Below are 19,449 nucleotides of genomic sequence, written 5' to 3'. Positions count from 1 at the left end.
TGTTTAGAATGCCCCCTGTAGTTATATTCCTCCCTCACATCACTCACCTCCCTTCAGCCCCTCCAATATATAGTCCAATGTAAATAACACTATTTTCCTCCCTCCGCCATAGAGTCCCATGTAAATAACATCACACCATCTCTCCACCCCTTTCCAACATACAGTCCCATGTAAATAATATCCCTCTCTATCTACAGCTCCCTCCAAAATACAGTCCCATATAAATAACATCACCTCTTCCCCAGCCGCCTTCAACATACTGTCCAAAGTAAATAATATCACCCCCTCCCCAGCCGCCTCCAACATGCAATCCCATGTAAATATAACCTCCTCAACATTCAGTCCCATGTAAATAGCATCATTCCCCCCACCAGCTACCTTGAACATACAGTCCCAGGTAAATAACATTTCCTCCTCAACATTCAGTCCCATGTAAATAACATCACTCCCTCCCACAGCTGCCTCCAACATACAGTCCCATGTAAATTACATAATCCACTCCCACAGCCACCTTCAACATCACCCTTCCCCAGCCCCCTCCAACATTCAGTCCCATGTAAATATAGGGTGGCCACTGGCTTCACCGAAACTCACCGGCCACACCCCCAAACCGATAATCCACACCCGCCACCGTGAAGCCGGCCAGGGGAAAAAAATGAGAAAGGAGAGGGAAGAAGTTTGAGCTGGGGGCAGTCAGGGTGCTTCTCTCTCACTCAGTCAGCCACAGGGAGCCATGTCTGCAGCTCTAGTGACTGACTGGGGGTGAGAGAAGCCTCAGTCAGTTGCTGAAGCTCACGTTCAGACAGCGCAATGCTGCGGTCTGAGCGTGAGCTACTGAAAGGGTGGACATCCTTGTGTCTGTCCAGGCCCTGAGCCGGACAGAGGACAGGGAGCCAGAAAACTGAATTGTAAGGTCTAAAACCAGACATCTGGCCACCCTATGTAAATAATATCACTCTCTCTCACAGCCGCCATCAAAATACAGGTGATGGTGACATCATCGTAGGTCCTTCCCAACCACTGCCAGTTTTACTGGTCAAATGACCAGTGATGTCATCCGGTCCTTCAGCTCTTCCAGTGTATTAGATTCAATTGTATTGCCGTCCAGAGGACGGCAATACAGTTGTATCTAGCTGTCAGGCAGGACATTTGGGGCCTGGGACAAAACATCAGGGTCCCAGGCCCCGAACATTTTAACCTAGCAATGCCCCTGACTCTAGGTGCACGCACATCATGGAGAGGACTCCAATATTTAGTTTGCACTTCAGCTGATAAACAGTTATTTTATGAAAACTACCGCAAGAAAAAATTAAGACCTAGAGCGGGAATCCGGGTCTCTGTTACCACTTTATGCTTCTGTTTTGTAGAGCAGAAAAAAACCTGGTGACTGATTACCTTTAATTACAAAAACGTGTTTTCTTTTAAAGGAAAACCAATTTCACTAACTAATTTCTGACTTTGTAATGTAGCTATAGTTGAAATTTGTTCATTTTTTGTAGCCCCATTGGTTAGACACATAAGGGGTCACGTCAACTGATGTACTGGATGAGCAGCGCAGTGAGGTTGGCTTATACTTTAGAGCAGGCATGCTTAACCTGCGGCCCTCCAGCTGTTGTAAAACTACAACTCCCACAATGCCCTGCTGTAGGCTGATAGCTGTAAGCTGTCCAGGCATGCTGGGAGTTGTAGTTTTGCAACAGCTGGAGGGTCGCAGGTTGAGCATGCCTGCTCTAGAGAGTACAACCATAGGGAGGCGGCCACACGGTCAGTTTTCTTCATGCAGTTTTGGATGCCAAAATCAAGAGTGTATCATAAAAGAGAAAGTATAAAAGGACAATACAGTATAGAAGAAATCCCAGCAGTCGTGTCTTGACAATTAGTTATGATGTTTTATTGCATCAAATCAGGACTGGTTGTAGGACACATTGATTTAATGCAATAAAACATCATAACTAATTGTCAAGACACGACTGCTGGGATTTCTTCTATGCTTCAAGTGGAGATTGCTTCTATCCCATGCGGCGTGCGGCGAGTGAGTGCTGGCTGATTCATTTTCTTAAAAGGACAATACGACAGATAAGTTACTTCAGGCTCTGGCTTCCAAATCTGCATCAAGAAAACTGACCATGTGGCCAAACCCTAACTAATGTGGCCATCTTCAGGAATGAAAATATAGAGCCCTTTATTAAATCAAGTGACTGTAAGGAATCCTCTTTTTGGGTCTGATATAGCTGCGGGGGACTTTCGTACATACAGCTTCATGCTGACCATTATTCTTACACCAATATGTAGGGACTAGTAGCCATTGCTCGAGATCTATATGGTTAATGCAGTTTTTACTAGACATCGCACACTGAAATCAGGCCACTAACCCTCCATCCATTGCAGGATTCCTACGTAGGTAAACCGCATTAATCTTAGCTGTCTGCTGGTTTGCTGCTGATCCATTATGGCTGTAGGACTCGCAGCAGTAAATTGATTAGTAATCCCATGCTTTCTTTCCTTCTGTCGAGACCAGGAAAATATACAGTAGTATAATCTGATAGCACTCCTCCTCTCCTATCTCACAGCGCATAGTGGAGTCTTTGTCAGGATCCATTTATTGCCATGGTTACTGGTCACATCAACTGGCAGTATTATAGTGCAAATATAATGTTCTTTTATTATTGATTGAGATATTATGCTATAGATATAAAAGAATTCATGTTATACCTATGTCATCCAGTGCAGAATTTTAATAGAGAGAAAACATCTTTATGGAATTTTCCTCCCTTAATTAAAAGAGCCAGAGCCACAACAATACATTTCAAGACTCTAGAAGATATATTAGTCCTGCGGATAATTTTTCTAGGAGATTTCGCTAAATGGGTTCTCCGGGAGTAAAATATTGATGTCCTATCCTCAGGATCTGTCATCACTATCAGAATAGAGGAAATACAACTCCCAGCAACCCCACCCGCCAGCTGTTTTAGAAGGAGTGCTAAAACCTCTTCCTAGGCCAGTGACTAGGTCATGTTCATCAGTCACATGGGACATGTGCAACTCAGGCCTTGTTCACACTTCAGTGTTTGGTCAGTGATTTCCATCAGTGATTCTGAGCCAAAACCAGGTGCAGGTCAAAACCACAGAACAGGTGCAGATCTTTCCCTTATACCAGGCATGCTCAACCTGCAGCCCTCCAGCTGTTGTAAAACTACATATTCCACAATGCCCTGCTGTAGGCTGTTCGGGCATGCTGGGAGTTGTAGTTTTGCAACAGCTGGAGGGCCCTAGGTTAAACATGCCTGCCTTATACCTTATCTTTGTGAAGGCTTCACTTCTGGTTTTGGCTCACAAATCACTGATGGAAATCGCTGACCAAACACTGAAGCGTGAATGAGGCCTCAGTCCTGTTTAAGTGAAAGGGCCTGGGCTGTAATGCCAAGCATATCCACTATACAGTGTATGGTGCTGTGCTTGGTATGGAGGCCAACCTTACATCAGAGATATTACCAATAGTTAGACCCCTACCAATCAGATATTGATGATCTATCCTTTAAATTACAAAATCCACAGTATGTAATTTGGGTGTTAGTTGTGGCATGTCTTTACATGTGATGATATATGAATGGCTCCCAGGAAGTACTTTAATCACATACAAAAATAAACTATGGGCCGAAGCAGTCACATCATTTTGGAAAAATATTTATTTTGCATGGAATTCTGTAATCACAGTAAGGTCCCAATGTGGATAAATATGGAAGTGAGATCTTTAAAGTGAAACTGCGATCAGGTGGTTTAGATAATTTGAAGTCCTGAGAGGGTCCCTCATGATGTGACACGTTTAAGGGAAAACATAGTTTACAAACATGCTAGGCAAAAGGAGATGAGTCCAAGAGTGGGAAGAAGAGTCCATTGTGAAAGCTTCTTCTCAATCACTTTGACTTGCTTGATACAGTCCTGATCAAAAGTTTAAGACCACTTGAAAAATGGCAAAAAATCATATTTAGCATGGCTGGATCTTAACAAGGTTCCAAGTAGAGCTTCAACATGCAACAAGAAGAAATGGGAGTGAGACAAAACATTTTTTGCTAATTCAATTTAATGAAAACAACGAATAAACTGAAGCAGGCTGTTTTTCAGCTGATCAAAAGTTTAGGACAACACCTCCCAAAAAAAAAGAAACCCCCCAAAACAGAAATCCAACTTCCAAACATGAACTCAGTAATGAGTAGCTCCGCTGTTATTGTTCATCACTTAAAAAAATTGTTTCGGCATGCTTGATGCAAGCGTTTCCATGAGGTGAGTGGAAACATTTCTCCAAGTGGTGAAGACGGCCGCACGAAGGCCATCTACTGTCTGGAGCTGTTGTCCATTTTTGTAAACTTCCCTTGCCATCCATCCCCAAAGGTTCTCAATTGGATTTAGATCGGGGAACACGCAGGATGGGCCAAAAGAGTGATGTTATTCTCCTGGAAGAAGTCCATTGTCCTGTGGGCATTGTGTATTGTAGAATTGTCCTGTTGAAAAACCCAGTCGTTACCACACAGACGAGGGCCCTCAGTCATGAGGAATGCTCTCTGCAACATCTGGACATAGCCAGCGGCCGTTTGACGCCCCTGCACTTCCTGAAGCTCCATTGTTCCACTGAAGGAAAAAGCACCCCAGACCATTATGGTGCCCCCTCCACTGTGGCGCGTAGAAAACATCTCAGGTGGGATCTGCTTGTCATGCCAGTAACTTTGGAAACCATCAGGACCATCAAGGGTAAAAAAAAATCTCATCGGAGAATAAAACTTTCTTCCACCTTTGAATGTCCCATGTTTGGTGCTCTCTTGCAAAGTCCAAACGAGCAGTTCTGTGGCCTTCAAGGAGACGAGGTTTTTGAAGACGTTTTTTGTTTTTGAAGCCCTTCAGTCTCAGATGCCATCTGATGGTTATGGGGCTGCTGTCAGTACCAGTAAGGGCCTTAATTTGGGTCGAGGATGTTGGCTGTTTGACGGACAGCCAATTGGATCCTCCGGCTCAGTTCTGATGACATTTTTTGGGTCTTCCACTTGACTTTTTTGTTCCATAACCCTCAGGATCATTTAAGACATTCCAAATGACTGTCTTACTGCTTCCCACTTGAGCAGCGATGGTGCGCTGTGAGCGACCCTGCTTATGCAGTTCAACAACCCGACCACGTTCAAAAAGGGAGCGTTTTTTTGTCTTTGCCATCACAACATGTGACTACCTGACAGAAAATGACAATGAATCCACATCTTTGCACAGATTTGGCCTTTTAAAGGCATGTGGTCCTAAACTTTTGATCAGCTGAAAAACAGCCTGTTTTAGTTAATTCGTTGTTTTCATTAAATTGAATGCTCAAAATGTTTTGTTTCACTCCCATTTCTTCTTGTTGCATGTTGAAGCTCTACTTGGAACTTGTTTTTTTTGCCATTGATCAGGACTGTATGTCTCTCCCTATAGCTAACAGGTGGGAGACTTCTCAGTTAACCCCTTAGTGACAACCCATATGCCTTTTTACGGCGTTCACTAAGGGGCCTTAGGCTGGGCCACCGCTTCTTTTAAGGAGGCACAGTCTAAGTGCTGCATGGGTCCCCCGTTCAGTGGGGAGCGGGGGATCGGTTCTCACACGAGAGCTGCGGCCCTGCTCTAACAGCCTGGACCGGCAGGAGTGCCGATCCAGGCTGTTTAACACTTTTAATGCAGGACTACATAAATATCACATAAATTATACCCTACGGTGAACGCCAAACTGGCGCCATAAAACTACAGCTTCTCCTGCAAAAAACAAGCCCTCATAGAAGGAAAAAAAAAAAAAAAAAGTTATAGCTCTTGGAACGTGACGAACGTCAGTAAGGCCCAAAACAGGCTGGTCACTAAGGGGTTAAGAAGAGAAGGCCAAGGAGAAGCCACACAGCGGAATCTTCTCCCCATACCCGGACTGTTTTCTCTGTGCCTGACTAAAACATGGCACCCTTTTTTAGACCAATGTTTTGGTCTGTTTGCCCTTATTGGTGATGTATCTTTAATTGTCGAAAAATGTAAAATTGCAAATTTAAATAGAAATCAGGATCAGTAGTTTTTGTTTCATATATAGGAAAGCCTGAAAAATCATTCAAGGAAATCAGTCTGAAGTACTTTTTGCAAGCATTTCACTAATGTTTCCTATCACCCCTCCATGGAGTGCAAAAATAGTGTTACATAAATGGTGAAAGAAATATATATTTATCCCATCTACAGACGCTTACCCATCCTTTATGTCTATGTGACATGATATGTCAATCACTGTATTCATCAGGAATAAATAGAAATGGAAATCAAAGCTGGCATAAGTCATAGAATCCAATGTGCTTATTGTTTCTTGGCCATGCTGGAATCCAGGGACTAATAGTAATCGGGGTCTCATTCTGCTCTGCCAGCTCAGTCTGCCCATGGTGAGGGGGTAAGGAAGAGATGCCCAATCATCTGTTACATTAGATATTTGATATAGATCATGTGGAATGTGTGTGGGTGATTTGAGGCACAAGTAATTGGTTTGGATGTATACTTGTACAGCCCTTGCAATATACCTGAGATCATATACCCCTCCACTGCTAGTCTTAGACACTAGAGACAGGATTGCCTATTCCCTGTGCTTGTTTCTGGCTATATATGTATTATTGATAGCACCTGCAGCTTTTTTGAAGATTTTATAGCATCACTCTTTTATGGATATTTATTCTGCACAAACGATGAATATTATATAATGTTCTCATTAAGGTTATGACTTCTGCTCGGAAGGACATAATTGCATGGAGTCCTCAGTCTGCAAAAACCTAGATGACAAAGCTGTCTGTATCTGCCGCGATGGATTCCGGGCTCTTAGAGAAGACAATGCTTACTGCGAAGGTAAGTGTGCCATACATCAGATATATATCTATATGTCTACACTGAGATGAGTTTGATTTGCAGGTTAATGAGGCACTTAAGGCTGAAACCTTTAAATATTTAAATACAGGTAGGTGGCAGTTTTGACTAAATATAATTTTGCATCATGTTACTGTACTTTTGAGCTCACTGCAAAGTCATTCACAGCAGAGATGTTACTGCAAAGCTGAGTAAAGTTATATGAAGGCCGCTGGACAAATCATCTTCACATCATAAAGATACGCCACTTTTGTGGTGTGAAAAAGTCTCAAACGGCACATCCGTGACTTTTTTTAAACAGCACTTGCACAAAATTTTTTACGCAAGTACAATTACACCACCAACCTTGCCATTTTCCCGAAAAATGTGTCATCTTCTATTCCAGTTTTCTGGCATAGATTTCAGTTCAGGTGCATGGACTATCGGATGCTGCGCCAAATTTATGATGAGACATACTTCTCGTCATAGCTTTGTATGCTGGGCTATGATAAATCTGCCCCAAAGTTAGTTCCAGTGCAAGAGGCTGCGGAGAACAGCTGATTGGTAGGGGTGCGGGGTGTTGAACCCTCACCGATTGGATATTATTGGCCTATCAGGAGCCTGAAAACCCCCTTTATTAACCCTCTGATACTGCATGTGTTTTGGGTGTTAAAGATCAAGCAATTTTTTTTTTTTTAATCTTCGCTTTGCAAGAACCATGACATTTTTATTTTTACATTACCACAGGGACAGAAGGAGTTGTATTAACTATTTAGTTGCATTAAGTTGTGCAATTTTCGGGTACATGCTGCACTGTATAATTCATTGATTAGCTTTCATTTATAAATTATACCATGTTTTGTTTGTTGTTTTTATTCTATGACTATTGTATAAATATGGCAATTACATTTAATTACTTCTGCATAAAACACAAGCTTTATGGAAAAACAAAGTAATTTTATTTTATTATATTCAGAGAGAAAGAACTTTTTTTTTTCATCTAAACAGCCATAAGAGGGCTTGTTTTTTTTGCTGGGCAGTTTTTTATTGGTAGTATTTTGGGGTTCATATAATTTATTGATGTCATTATTTAGAGTTTTTTTTAGGGGTCAATGATTTCCATCAGTGATTGTGAGTAGGGATGAGCGAACTCGAACTGTATAGTTCGGGTTCGTACCGAATTTTGGGGTGTCCGTGACACGGACCCGAACCCGGACATTTTCGTAAAAGTCCGGGTTCGGGTTCGGTGTTCGTCGCTTTCTTCGCGCTTTTGTGACGCTTTCTTGGCGCTTTTTGAAAGGCTGCAAAGCAGCCAATCAACAAGCGTCATACTACTTGCCCCAAGAGGCCATCACAGCCATGCCTACTATTGGCATGGCTGTGATTGGCCAGAGCACCATGTGACCCAGCCTCTATTTAAGCTGGAGTCACATAGCGCCGCCCGTCACTCTGCTCTGATTAGCGTAGGGAGAGGTTGCGGCTGCGACAGTAGGGCGAGATTAGGCAGATTAACTCCTCCAAAGGACTTGATTAACTGATCGATCTGCAGCTGTGGATCATTGAGCTGCTGATCCTCAATTGCTCACTGTTTTTAGGCTGCCCAGACCATTTGTCAGTCACATTTTTCTGGGGTGATCGGCGGCCATTTTGTGTCTTGTGGTGCGCCAGCACAAGCTGCGACCAAGTGCATTTAACCCTCAATGGTGTGGTTGTTTTTTGGCTAAAGCCTACATCAGGGTGAAGCTGTCACACCAAGTGCATTTAACCAGCAATAGTCTGTTCATTTTTTGGCCATATACAAAATCAGGGGCAAGCTGCGCCTGTCACCAAGTGCATTTAACCCTCAATGGTGTGGTTGTTTTTTGGCTAAAGCCTACATCAGGGTGAAGCTGTCACACCAAGTGCATTTAACCAGCAATAGTCTGTTCATTTTTTGGCCATATACTAAATCAGGGGCAAGCTGCGCCTGTCACCAAGTGCATTTAACCCTCAATGGTGTGGTTGTTTTTTGGCTAAAGCCTACATCAGGGTGAAGCTGTCACACCAAGTGCATTTAACCAGCAATAGTCTGTTTATTTTTTGGCCATATCCCAGTCTAATTCTGTCACTAAATCCATACCGGTCACCCAGCGCCTAAATACTAGGCCTCAAATTTATATCCCGCTAAATCTGTCCTTAGTGCTGTAGCTGGGCGAGTTATTTAGTGTCCGTTCAAGCACATTTCTTGTTCTGGGTTGAAATACAATTCCCAATTTAGCAATTTCATAATTTAGTGGTTTCTGCTATATCAGAGCTATTTGAAATCTATCCCTAAAAGGGTATATAATATTCAAGGTGCACATTGGGTCATTCAGAATAACTTCACACACACCCGCTACTGTGTATTTCCAAGTCTAATTCTGGCACTAAACCCATACCTGTCACCCAGCGCCTAAATACTAGGCCTCAAATTTATATCCAGCTAAATCTGTCCCTAGTGCTGTAGCTGGGCGAGTTATTTAGTGTCCGTTCAAGCACATTTCTTGTTCTGGGTTGAAATACAATTCCCAATTTAGCAATTTCATAATTTAGTGGTTTCTGCTATATCAGAGCTATTTGAAATCTATCCCTAAAAGGGTATATAATATTCAAGGTGCACATTGGGTCATTCAGAATAACTTCACACACACCCGCTACTGTGTATTTCCAAGTCTAATTCTGGCACTAAACCCATACCTGTCACCCAGCGCCTAAATACTAGGCCTCAAATTTATATCCCGCTAAATCTGTCCCTAGTGCTGTAGCTGGGCGAGTTATTTAGTGTCCGTTCAAGCACATTTCTTGTTCTGGGTTGAAATACAATTCCCAATTTAGCAATTTCATAATTTAGTGGTTTCTGCTATATCAGAGCTATTTGAAATCTATCCCTAAAAGGGTATATAATATTCAAGGTGCACATTGGGTCATTCAGAATAACTTCACACACACCCGCTACTGTGTATTTCCAAGTCTAATTCTGGCACTAAACCCATACCTGTCACCCAGCGCCTAAATACTAGGCCTCAAATTTATATCCCGCTAAATCTGTCCTTAGTGCTGTAGCTGGGCGAGTTATTTAGTGTCCGTTCAAGCACATTTCTTGTTCTGGGTTGAAATACAATTCCCAATTTAGCAATTTCATAATTTAGTGGTTTCTGCTATATCAGAGCTATTTGAAATCTATCCCTAAAAGGGTATATAATATTCAAGGTGCACATTGGGTCATTCAGAATAACTTCACACACACCCGCTACTGTGTATTTCCAAGTCTAATTCTGGCACTAAACCCATACCTGTCACCCAGCGCCTAAATACTAGGCCTCAAATTTATATCCCGCTAAATCTGTCCTTAGTGCTGTAGCTGGGCGAGTTATTTAGTGTCCGTTCAAGCACATTTCTTGTTCTGGGTTGAAATACAATTCCCAATTTAGCAATTTCATAATTTAGTGGTTTCTGCTATATCAGAGCTATTTGAAATCTATCCCTAAAAGGGTATATAATATTCAAGGTGCACATTGGGTCATTCAGAATAACTTCACACACACCCGCTACTGTGTATTTCCAAGTCTAATTCTGGCACTAAACCCATACCTGTCACCCAGCGCCTAAATACTAGGCCTCAAATTTATATCCCGCTAAATCTGTCCCTAGTGCTGTAGCTGGGCGAGTTATTTAGTGTCCGTTCAAGCACATTTCTTGTTCTGGGTTGAAATACAATTCCCAATTTAGCAATTTCATAATTTAGTGGTTTCTGCTATATCAGAGCTATTTGAAATCTATCCCTAAAAGGGTATATAATATTCAAGGTGCACATTGGGTCATTCAGAATAACTTCACACACACCCGCTACTGTGTATTTCCAAGTCTAATTCTGGCACTAAACCCATACCTGTCACCCAGCGCCTAAATACTAGGCCTCAAATTTATATCCCGCTAAATCTGTCCTTAGTGCTGTAGCTGGGCGAGTTATTTAGTGTCCGTTCAAGCACATTTCTTGTTCTGGGTTGAAATACAATTCCCAATTTAGCAATTTCATAATTTAGTGGTTTCTGCTATATCAGAGCTATTTGAAATCTATCCCTAAAAGGGTATATAATATTCAAGGTGCACATTGGGTCATTCAGAATAACTTCACACACACCCGCTACTGTGTATTTCCAAGTCTAATTCTGGCACTAAACCCATACCTGTCACCCAGCGCCTAAATACTAGGCCTCAAATTTATATCCCGCTAAATCTGTCCTTAGTGCTGTAGCTGGGCGAGTTATTTAGTGTCCGTTCAAGCACATTTCTTGTTCTGGGTTGAAATACAATTCCCAATTTAGCAATTTCATAATTTAGTGGTTTCTGCTATATCAGAGCTATTTGAAATCTATCCCTAAAAGGGTATATAATATTCAAGGTGCACATTGGGTCATTCAGAATAACTTCACACACACCCGCTACTGTGTATTTCCAACTCTAATTCTGGCACTAAACCCATACCTGTCACCCAGCGCCTAAATACTAGGCCTCAAATTTATATCCCGCTAAATCTGTCCCTAGTGCTGTAGCTGGGCGAGTTATTTAGTGTCCGTTCAAGCACATTTCTTGTTCTGGGTTGAAATACAATTCCCAATTTAGCAATTTCATAATTTAGTGGTTTCTGCTATATCAGAGCTATTTGAAATCTATCCCTAAAAGGGTATATAATATTCAAGGTGCACATTGGGTCATTCAGAATAACTTCACACACACCCGCTACTGTGTATTTCCAAGTCTAATTCTGGCACTAAACCCATACCTGTCACCCAGCGCCTAAATACTAGGCCTCAAATTTATATCCCGCTAAATCTGTCCTTAGTGCTGTAGCTGGGCGAGTTATTTAGTGTCCGTTCAAGCACATTTCTTGTTCTGGGTTGAAATACAATTCCCAATTTAGCAATTTCATAATTTTGTGGTTTCTGCTATATCATAGCTATTTGAAATCTATCCCTAAAAGGGTATATAATATTCAAGGTGCACATAGGGTCATTCAGAATAACTTCACACACCCGCTACTGTGCATTTCCAAATCTAATTCTGTCACTAAACCCATACCTGTCACCCAGCGCCTAAATACTAGGCCTCAAATTTATATCCCGCTAAATCTCTCGTTACCGCTGTCCTGTTGTGGCTGGGAAAGTTATTTAGTGTCCGTCAAAGCACATTTTTTGTTCTGGGTTGAAATACAATTCCCAATTTAGCAATTTCATAATTTAGTCGTTTCTGCTATATCAGAGCTATTTGAAATCTATCCCTAAAAGGGTAGATCATATTGAAGGTGCACATAGGGTCATTCAGAATAACTTCACACACACGCTTCTGTGCATTTCCAAGTCTAATTCTGTCACTAAATCCATACCGGTCACCCAGCGCCTAAATACTAGGCCTCAAATTTATATCCCGCTGAATTTGAATACAATACATTGGGCCAAATAATATATTTGTTGTTGTGGTGAACCATAACAATGAGAAAAACATCTAGTAAGGGACGCGGACGTGGACATGGTCGTGGTGGTGTTAGTGGACCCTCTGGTGCTGGGAGAGGACGTGGCCGTTCTGCCACATCCACACGTCCTAGTGTACCAACTACCTCAGGTCCCAGTAGCCGCCAGAATTTACAGCGATATATGGTGGGGCCCAATGCCGTTCTAAGGATGGTAAGGCCTGAGCAGGTACAGGCATTAGTCAATTGGGTGGCCGACAGTGGATCCAGCACGTTCACATTATCTCCCACCCAGTCTTCTGCAGAAAGCGCACAGATGGCGCCTGAAAACCAACCCCATCAGTCTGTCACATCACCCCCATGCATACCAGGGAAACTGTCTCAGCCTCAAGTTATGCAGCAGTCTCTTATGCTGTTTGAAGACTCCGCTGGCAGGGTTTCCCAAGGGCATCCACCTAGCCCTTCCCCAGCGGTGAAAGACATAGAATGCACTGACGCACAACCACTTATGTTTCCTGATGATGAGGACATGGGAATACCACCTCAGCATGTCTCTGATGATGACGAAACACAGGTGCCAACTGCTGCGTCTTTCTGCAGTGTGCAGACTGAACAGGAGGTCAGGGATCAAGACTGGGTGGAAGACGATGCAGGGGACGATGAGGTCCTAGACCCCACATGGAATGAAGGTCGTGCCACTGACTTTCACAGTTCGGAGGAAGAGGCAGTGGTGAGACCGAGCCAATAGCGTAGCAAAAGAGGGAGCAGTGGGCAAAAGCAGAACACCCGCCGCCAAGAGACTCCGCCTGCTACTGACCGCCGCCATCTGGGACCGAGCACCCCAAAGGCAGCTTCAAGGAGTTCCCTGGCATGGCACTTCTTCAAACAATGTGCTGACGACAAGACCCGAGTGGTTTGCACGCTGTGCCATCAGAGCCTGAAGCGAGGCATTAACGTTCTGAACCTGAGCACAACCTGCATGACCAGGCACCTGCATGCAAAGCATGAACTGCAGTGGAGTAAACACCTTAAAACCAAGGAAGTCACTCAGGCTCCCCCTGCTACCTCTTCTGCTGCTGCCGCCTCGGCCTATTCTGCTGCTGCCGCCTCGGCCTCTTCCTCCGCCTCTGGAGGAACGTTGGCACCTGCCGCCCAGCAAACAGGGGATGTACCACCAACACCACCACCACCACCTCCGTCACCAAGCGTCTCAACCATGTCACACGCCAGCGTTCAGCTCTCCATCTCACAAACATTTGATAGAAAGCGTAAATTCCCACCTAGCCACCCTCGATCCCTGGCCCTGAATGCCAGCATTTCTAAACTACTGGCCTATGAAATGCTGTCATTTAGGCTGGTGGACACAGACAGCTTCAAACAGCTCATGTCGCTTGCTGTCCCACAGTATGTTGTTCCCAGCCGCCACTACTTCTCCAAGAGAGCCGTGCCTTCCCTGCACAACCAAGTATCCGATAAAATCAAGTGTGCACTGCGCAACGCCATCTGTGGCAAGGTCCACCTAACCACAGATACGTGGACCAGTAAGCACGGCCAGGGACGCTATATCTCCCTAACTGCACACTGGGTAAATGTAGTGGCAGCTGGGCCCCAGGCGGAGAGCTGTTTGGCGCACGTCCTTCCGCCGCCAAGGATCGCAGGGCAACATTCTTTGCCTCCTGTTGCCACCTCCTCCTTCTCGGCTTCCTCCTCCTCTTCTTCCACCTGCTCATCCAGTCAGCCACACACCTTCACCACCAACTTCAGCACAGCCCGGGGTAAACGTCAGCAGGCCATTCTGAAACTCATATGTTTGGGGGACAGGCCCCACACCGCACAGGAGTTGTGGCGGGGTATTGAACAACAGACCGACGAGTGGTTGCTGCCGGTGAGCCTCAAGCCCGGCCTGGTGGTGTGTGATAATGGGCGAAATCTCGTTGCAGCTCTGGGACTAGCCAATTTGACGCACATCCCTTGCTTGGCGCATGTGCTGAATTTGGTGGTGCAGAAGTTCATTCACAACTACCCCGACATGTCAGAGCTGCTGCATAAAGTGCGGGCCGTCTGTTCGCGCTTCCGGCGTTCACATCCTGCTGCTGCTCGCCTGTCTGCGCTACAGCGTAACTTCGGCCTTCCCGCTCACCGCCTCATATGCGACGTGCCCACCAGGTGGAACTCCACCTTGCACATGCTGGACAGACTGTGCGAGCAGCAGCAGGCCATAGTGGAGTTTCAGCTGCAGCACGCACGGGTCAGTCGCACTACAGAACAGCACCACTTCACCACCAATGACTGGGCCTCCATGCGAGACCTGTGTGCCCTGTTGCGCTGTTTCGAGTACTCCACCAACATGGCCAGTGGCGATGACACCGTTATCAGCGTTACAATACCACTTCTATGTCTCCTTGAGAAAACACTTAGGGCGATGATGGAAGAGGAGGTGGCCCAGGAGGAGGAGGAGGAGGAGGAGGAAGAGGGGTCATTTTTAGCACTTTCAGGCCAGTCTCTTCGAAGTGACTCAGAGGGAGGTTTTTGGCAACAGCAGAGGCCAGGTACAAATGTGGCCAGCCAGGGCCCACTACTGGAGGACGAGGAGGACGAGGATGAGGAGGAGGTGGAGGAGGATGAGGATGAAGCATGGTCACAGCGGGGTGGCACCCAACGCAGCTCGGGTCCATCACTGGTGCGTGGCTGGGGGGAAAGGCAGGACGATGACGATACGCCTCCCACAGAGGACAGCTTGTCCTTACCCCTGGGCAGCCTGGCACACATGAGCGACTACATGCTGCAGTGCCTGCGCAACGACAGCAGAGTTGCCCACATTTTAACCTGTGCGGACTACTGGGTTGCCACCCTGCTGGATCCACGCTACAAAGACAATGTGCCCACCTTACTTCCTGCACTGGAGCGTGATAGGAAGATGCGCGAGTACAAGCGCACGTTGGTAGACGCGCTACTGAGAGCATTCCCAAATGTCACAGGGGAACAAGTGGAAGCCCAAGGCCAAGGCAGAGGAGGAGCAAGAGGTCGCCAAGGCAGCTGTGTCACGGCCAGCTCCTCTGAGGGCAGGGTTAGCATGGCAGAGATGTGGAAAACTTTTGTCAACACGCCACAGCTAACTGCACCACCACCTGATACGCAACGTGTTAGCAGGAGGCAACATTTCACTAACATGGTGGAACAGTACGTGTGCACACCCCTCCACGTACTGACTGATGGTTCGGCCCCATTCAACTTCTGGGTCTCTAAATTGTCCACGTGGCCAGAGCTAGCCTTTTATGCCTTGGAGGTGCTGGCCTGCCCGGCAGCCAGCGTTTTGTCTGAACGTGTATTCAGCACGGCAGGGGGCGTCATTACAGACAAACGCAGCCGCCTGTCTACAGCCAATGTGGACAAGCTGACGTTCATAAAAATGAACCAGGCATGGATCCCACAGGACCTGTCCGTCCCTTGTCCAGATTAGACATTAACTACCTCCCCATAACCATATATTATTGGACTCCAGGGCACTTCCTCATTCAATCCTATTTTTATTTTCATTTTACCATTATATTGCGATGCTACCCAAAGTTGAATGAACCTCTCCTCTGCCTGTGTGCTAGGCCTAAATATATGCCAATGGACTGTTGCAGTGGTGGCTGACATGAAGCCTGATTCTCTGCTATGACATGCAGACTAATTCTCTGCTGTCATGAAGCCAGATTGTCTGTTACGGGACCTCCCTCCTCTGCCTGGGTGCTGGGCCTAAATTTATGACAATGGACTGTTGCAGTGGTGGCTGACGTGAAGCCTGATTCTCTGCTATAACATGCAGACTGATTCTCTGCTGACATGAAGCCAGATCCTCTGTTACGGGACCTCTCTCCTCTGCCTGTGTGTGTGCTGGGCCTAAATATATGCCAATGGACTGTTGCAGTGGTGGCTGACGTGAAGCCTCATTCTCTGCTATGACATGCAGACTAATTCTCTGCTGACATGAAGACAGATTCTCTGTTACGGGACCTCCCTCCTCTGCCTGGGTGCTGGGCCTAAATATATGCCAATGGACTGTTGCAGTGGTGGGTGACGTGAAGCCTCATTCTCTGCTATGACATGCAGACTAATTCTCTGCTGACATGAAGACAGATTCTCTGTTACGGGACCTCTCTCCTCTGCCTGTGTGTGTGCTGGGCCTAAATATATGCCAATGGACTGTTGCAGTGGTGGCTGACGTGAAGCCTCATTCTCTGCTATGACATGCAGACTAATTCTCTGCTGACATGAAGCCAGATTGTCTGTTACGGGACCTCTCTCCTCTGCCTGTGTGTGTGCTGGGCCTAAATATATGCCAATGGACTGTTGCAGTGGTGGCTGACGTGAAGCCTCATTCTCTGCTATGACATGCAGACTAATTCTCTGCTGACATGAAGACAGATTCTCTGTTACGGGACCTCCCTCCTCTGCCTGGGTGCTGGGCCTAAATATATGCCAATGGACTGTTGCAGTGGTGGCTGACGTGAAGCCTCATTCTCTGCTATGACATGCAGACTAATTCTCTGCTGACATGAAGACAGATTCTCTGTTACGGGACCTCCCTCCTCTGCCTGGGTGCTGGGCCTAAATATATGCCAATGGACTGTTGCAGTGGTGGGTGACGTGAAGCCTCATTCTCTGCTATGACATGCAGACTGATTCTCTGCTGACATGAAGCCAGATTGTCTGTTACGGGACCTCCCTCCTCTGCCTGGGTGCTGGGCCTAAATATATGCCAATGGACTGTTGCAGTGGTGGCTGACGTGAAGCCTCATTCTCTGCTATGACATGCAGACTGATTCTCTGCTGACATGAAGCCAGATTGTCTGTTACGGGACCTCTCTCCTCTGCCTGTGTGCTAGGCCTAAATATATGCCAATGGACTGTTGCAGTGGTGGCTGACGTGAAGCCTCATTCTCTGCTATGACATGCAGACTGATTCTCTGCTGACATGAAGCCAGATCGTCTGTTACGGGACCTCTCTGCTCTGCCTGTGTGCTAGGCCTAAATATATGCCAATGGACTGTTGCAGTGGTGGGTGACGTGAAGCCTCATTCTCTGCTATGACATGCAGACTGATTCTCTGCTGTCATGAAGCCAGATTGTCTGTTACGGGACCTCTCTGCTCTGCCTGTGTGCTAGGCCTAAATATATGCCAATGGACTGTTGCAGTGGTGGGTGACGTGAAGCCTCATTCTCTGCTATGACATGCAGACTGATTCTCTGCTGACATGAAGCCAGATTGTCTGTTACGGGACCTCTCTCCTCTGCCTGTGTGCTAGGCCTAAATATATGCCAATGGACTGTTGCAGTGGTGGCTGACGTGAAGCCTCATTCTCTGCTATGACATGCAGACTAATTCTCTGCTGACATGAAGCCAGATTGTCTGTTACGGGACCTCTCTCCTCTGCCTGGGTGCTGGGCCTAAATTTATGACAATGGACTGTTGCAGTGGTGGCTGACGTGAAGCCTGATTCTCTGCTATGACATGCAGACTGATTCTCTGCTGACATGAAGCCAGATCCTCTGTTACGGGACCTCTCTCCTCTGCCTGTGTGTGTGCTGGGCCTAAATATATGCCAATGGACTGTTGCAGTGGTGGCTGACGTGAAGCCTCATTCTCTGCTATGACATGCAGACTGATTCTCTGCTGACATGAAGCCAGATTCTCTGTTACGGGACCTCTCTCCTCTGCCTGTGTGTGTGCTGGGCCTAAATATATGCCAATGGACTGTTGCAGTGGTGGCTGACGTGAAGCCTCATTCTCTGCTATGACATGCAGACTAATTCTCTGCTGACATGAAGACAGATTCTCTGTTACAGGACCTCCCTCCTCTGCCTGGGTGCTGGGCCTAAATATATGCCAATGGACTGTTGCAGTGGTGGCTGACGTGAAGCCTCATTCTCTGCTATGACATGCAGACTAATTCTCTGCTGACATGAAGACAGATTCTCTGTTACGGGACCTCTCTCCTCTGCCTGGGTGCCGGGGCCTAAATATCTGAGAATGGACTGTTCCAGTGGTGGGTGACGGGAAGCCAGATTCTCTGCTATGGAACCTCTCTCCAATTGATTTTGGTTAATTTTTATTTATTTAATTTTTATTTTAATTCATTTCCCTATCCACATTTGTTTGCAGGGGATTTACCTACATGTTGCTGCCTTTTGCAGCCCTCTAGCTCTTTCCTGGGCTGTTTTACAGCCTTTTTAGTGCCGAAAAGTTCGGGTCCCCATTGACTTCAATGGGGTTCGGGTTCGGGACGAAGTTCGGATCGGGTTCGGATCCCGAACCCGAACATTTCCGGGATGTTCGGCCGAACTTCTCGAACCCGAACATCCAGGTGTTCGCTCAACTCTAATTGTGAGCCAAAACCAGGAGTGGAGCCTCCACAGACATAAGGGAAAGATCTGCTCCTGTTCTGTGTTTAGAGCCGCACCTGGTTTTGGCTAAAAATTACTGATGGAAATCACTGATAGAACGCTGAATCGTGAATGATGGCTTATGGTGAACTATTGTAAAAAAAATTAAATATGAAATTATGAGAAATTGTGTTTTTTCGCTTTTTTTGGGGGGTGTGGGGGTGTCCTTTTTTTCCCATAAAACTTTATAATATCTAACTTTTTTCTCCCCTAGGAGACTTGAAAGACTTGAAACAACTACAAAGTATTTCAAAGCATTAATGCCTGTACTGACAGACAACCTATTACACCATGCTTATGACATAGCCTAGTAGGCAAATGTTTATGGTAGACCCGGCAGTCTTTGTTAAGCCCCTGGCTTCTGTAGTAAATCATTGGTCCTCTGTCATTGTGTTGCAGGGGACAAATGGGTGAGAGAATCTCATCCCTCTACACAATCACACCATCAGAGACTAACTTCATTAGTCTCTAATCAGTGCCCAATGCCGGGGGCACCCATAGCGCTGCAATCTTCTTTGCTGCACCACCAAAACACAGCCCCTCAGAAGTAATCCCCTCAGTTGCCACTGTATGGGGGGCTTTAAATAGAGCTCCTATTTGTGTGAATCTATTATAGTTTTATGATGCTTATATGAAGGTATAGGGATACAACCATACAATGT

General features: G+C 45.5%; 1 protein-coding gene across 1 annotated transcript in view; it reads left to right on the top strand.

Annotated features, from left to right (window-relative positions):
- NELL2 (neural EGFL like 2) overlaps nt 1-19,449 on the top strand; it is a 394,581-nt gene that overhangs the window by 177,032 nt on the left and 198,100 nt on the right. The window contains exon 12 of the mRNA XM_044280375.1: nt 6,748-6,876. Coding sequence (XP_044136310.1) covers nt 6,748-6,876 — 129 coding nt within the window. The remainder of the gene's footprint in view (nt 1-6,747; nt 6,877-19,449) is intronic.

This window comes from Bufo gargarizans, chromosome 2, assembly GCF_014858855.1.
Source record: "Bufo gargarizans isolate SCDJY-AF-19 chromosome 2, ASM1485885v1, whole genome shotgun sequence".
In the NCBI taxonomy this organism is placed as follows: Eukaryota; Metazoa; Chordata; class Amphibia; order Anura; family Bufonidae; genus Bufo; species Bufo gargarizans.
The sequence above is the reverse complement of the archived record's forward strand: the minus strand, read 5'-3'. Positions and strand labels throughout refer to the sequence as shown.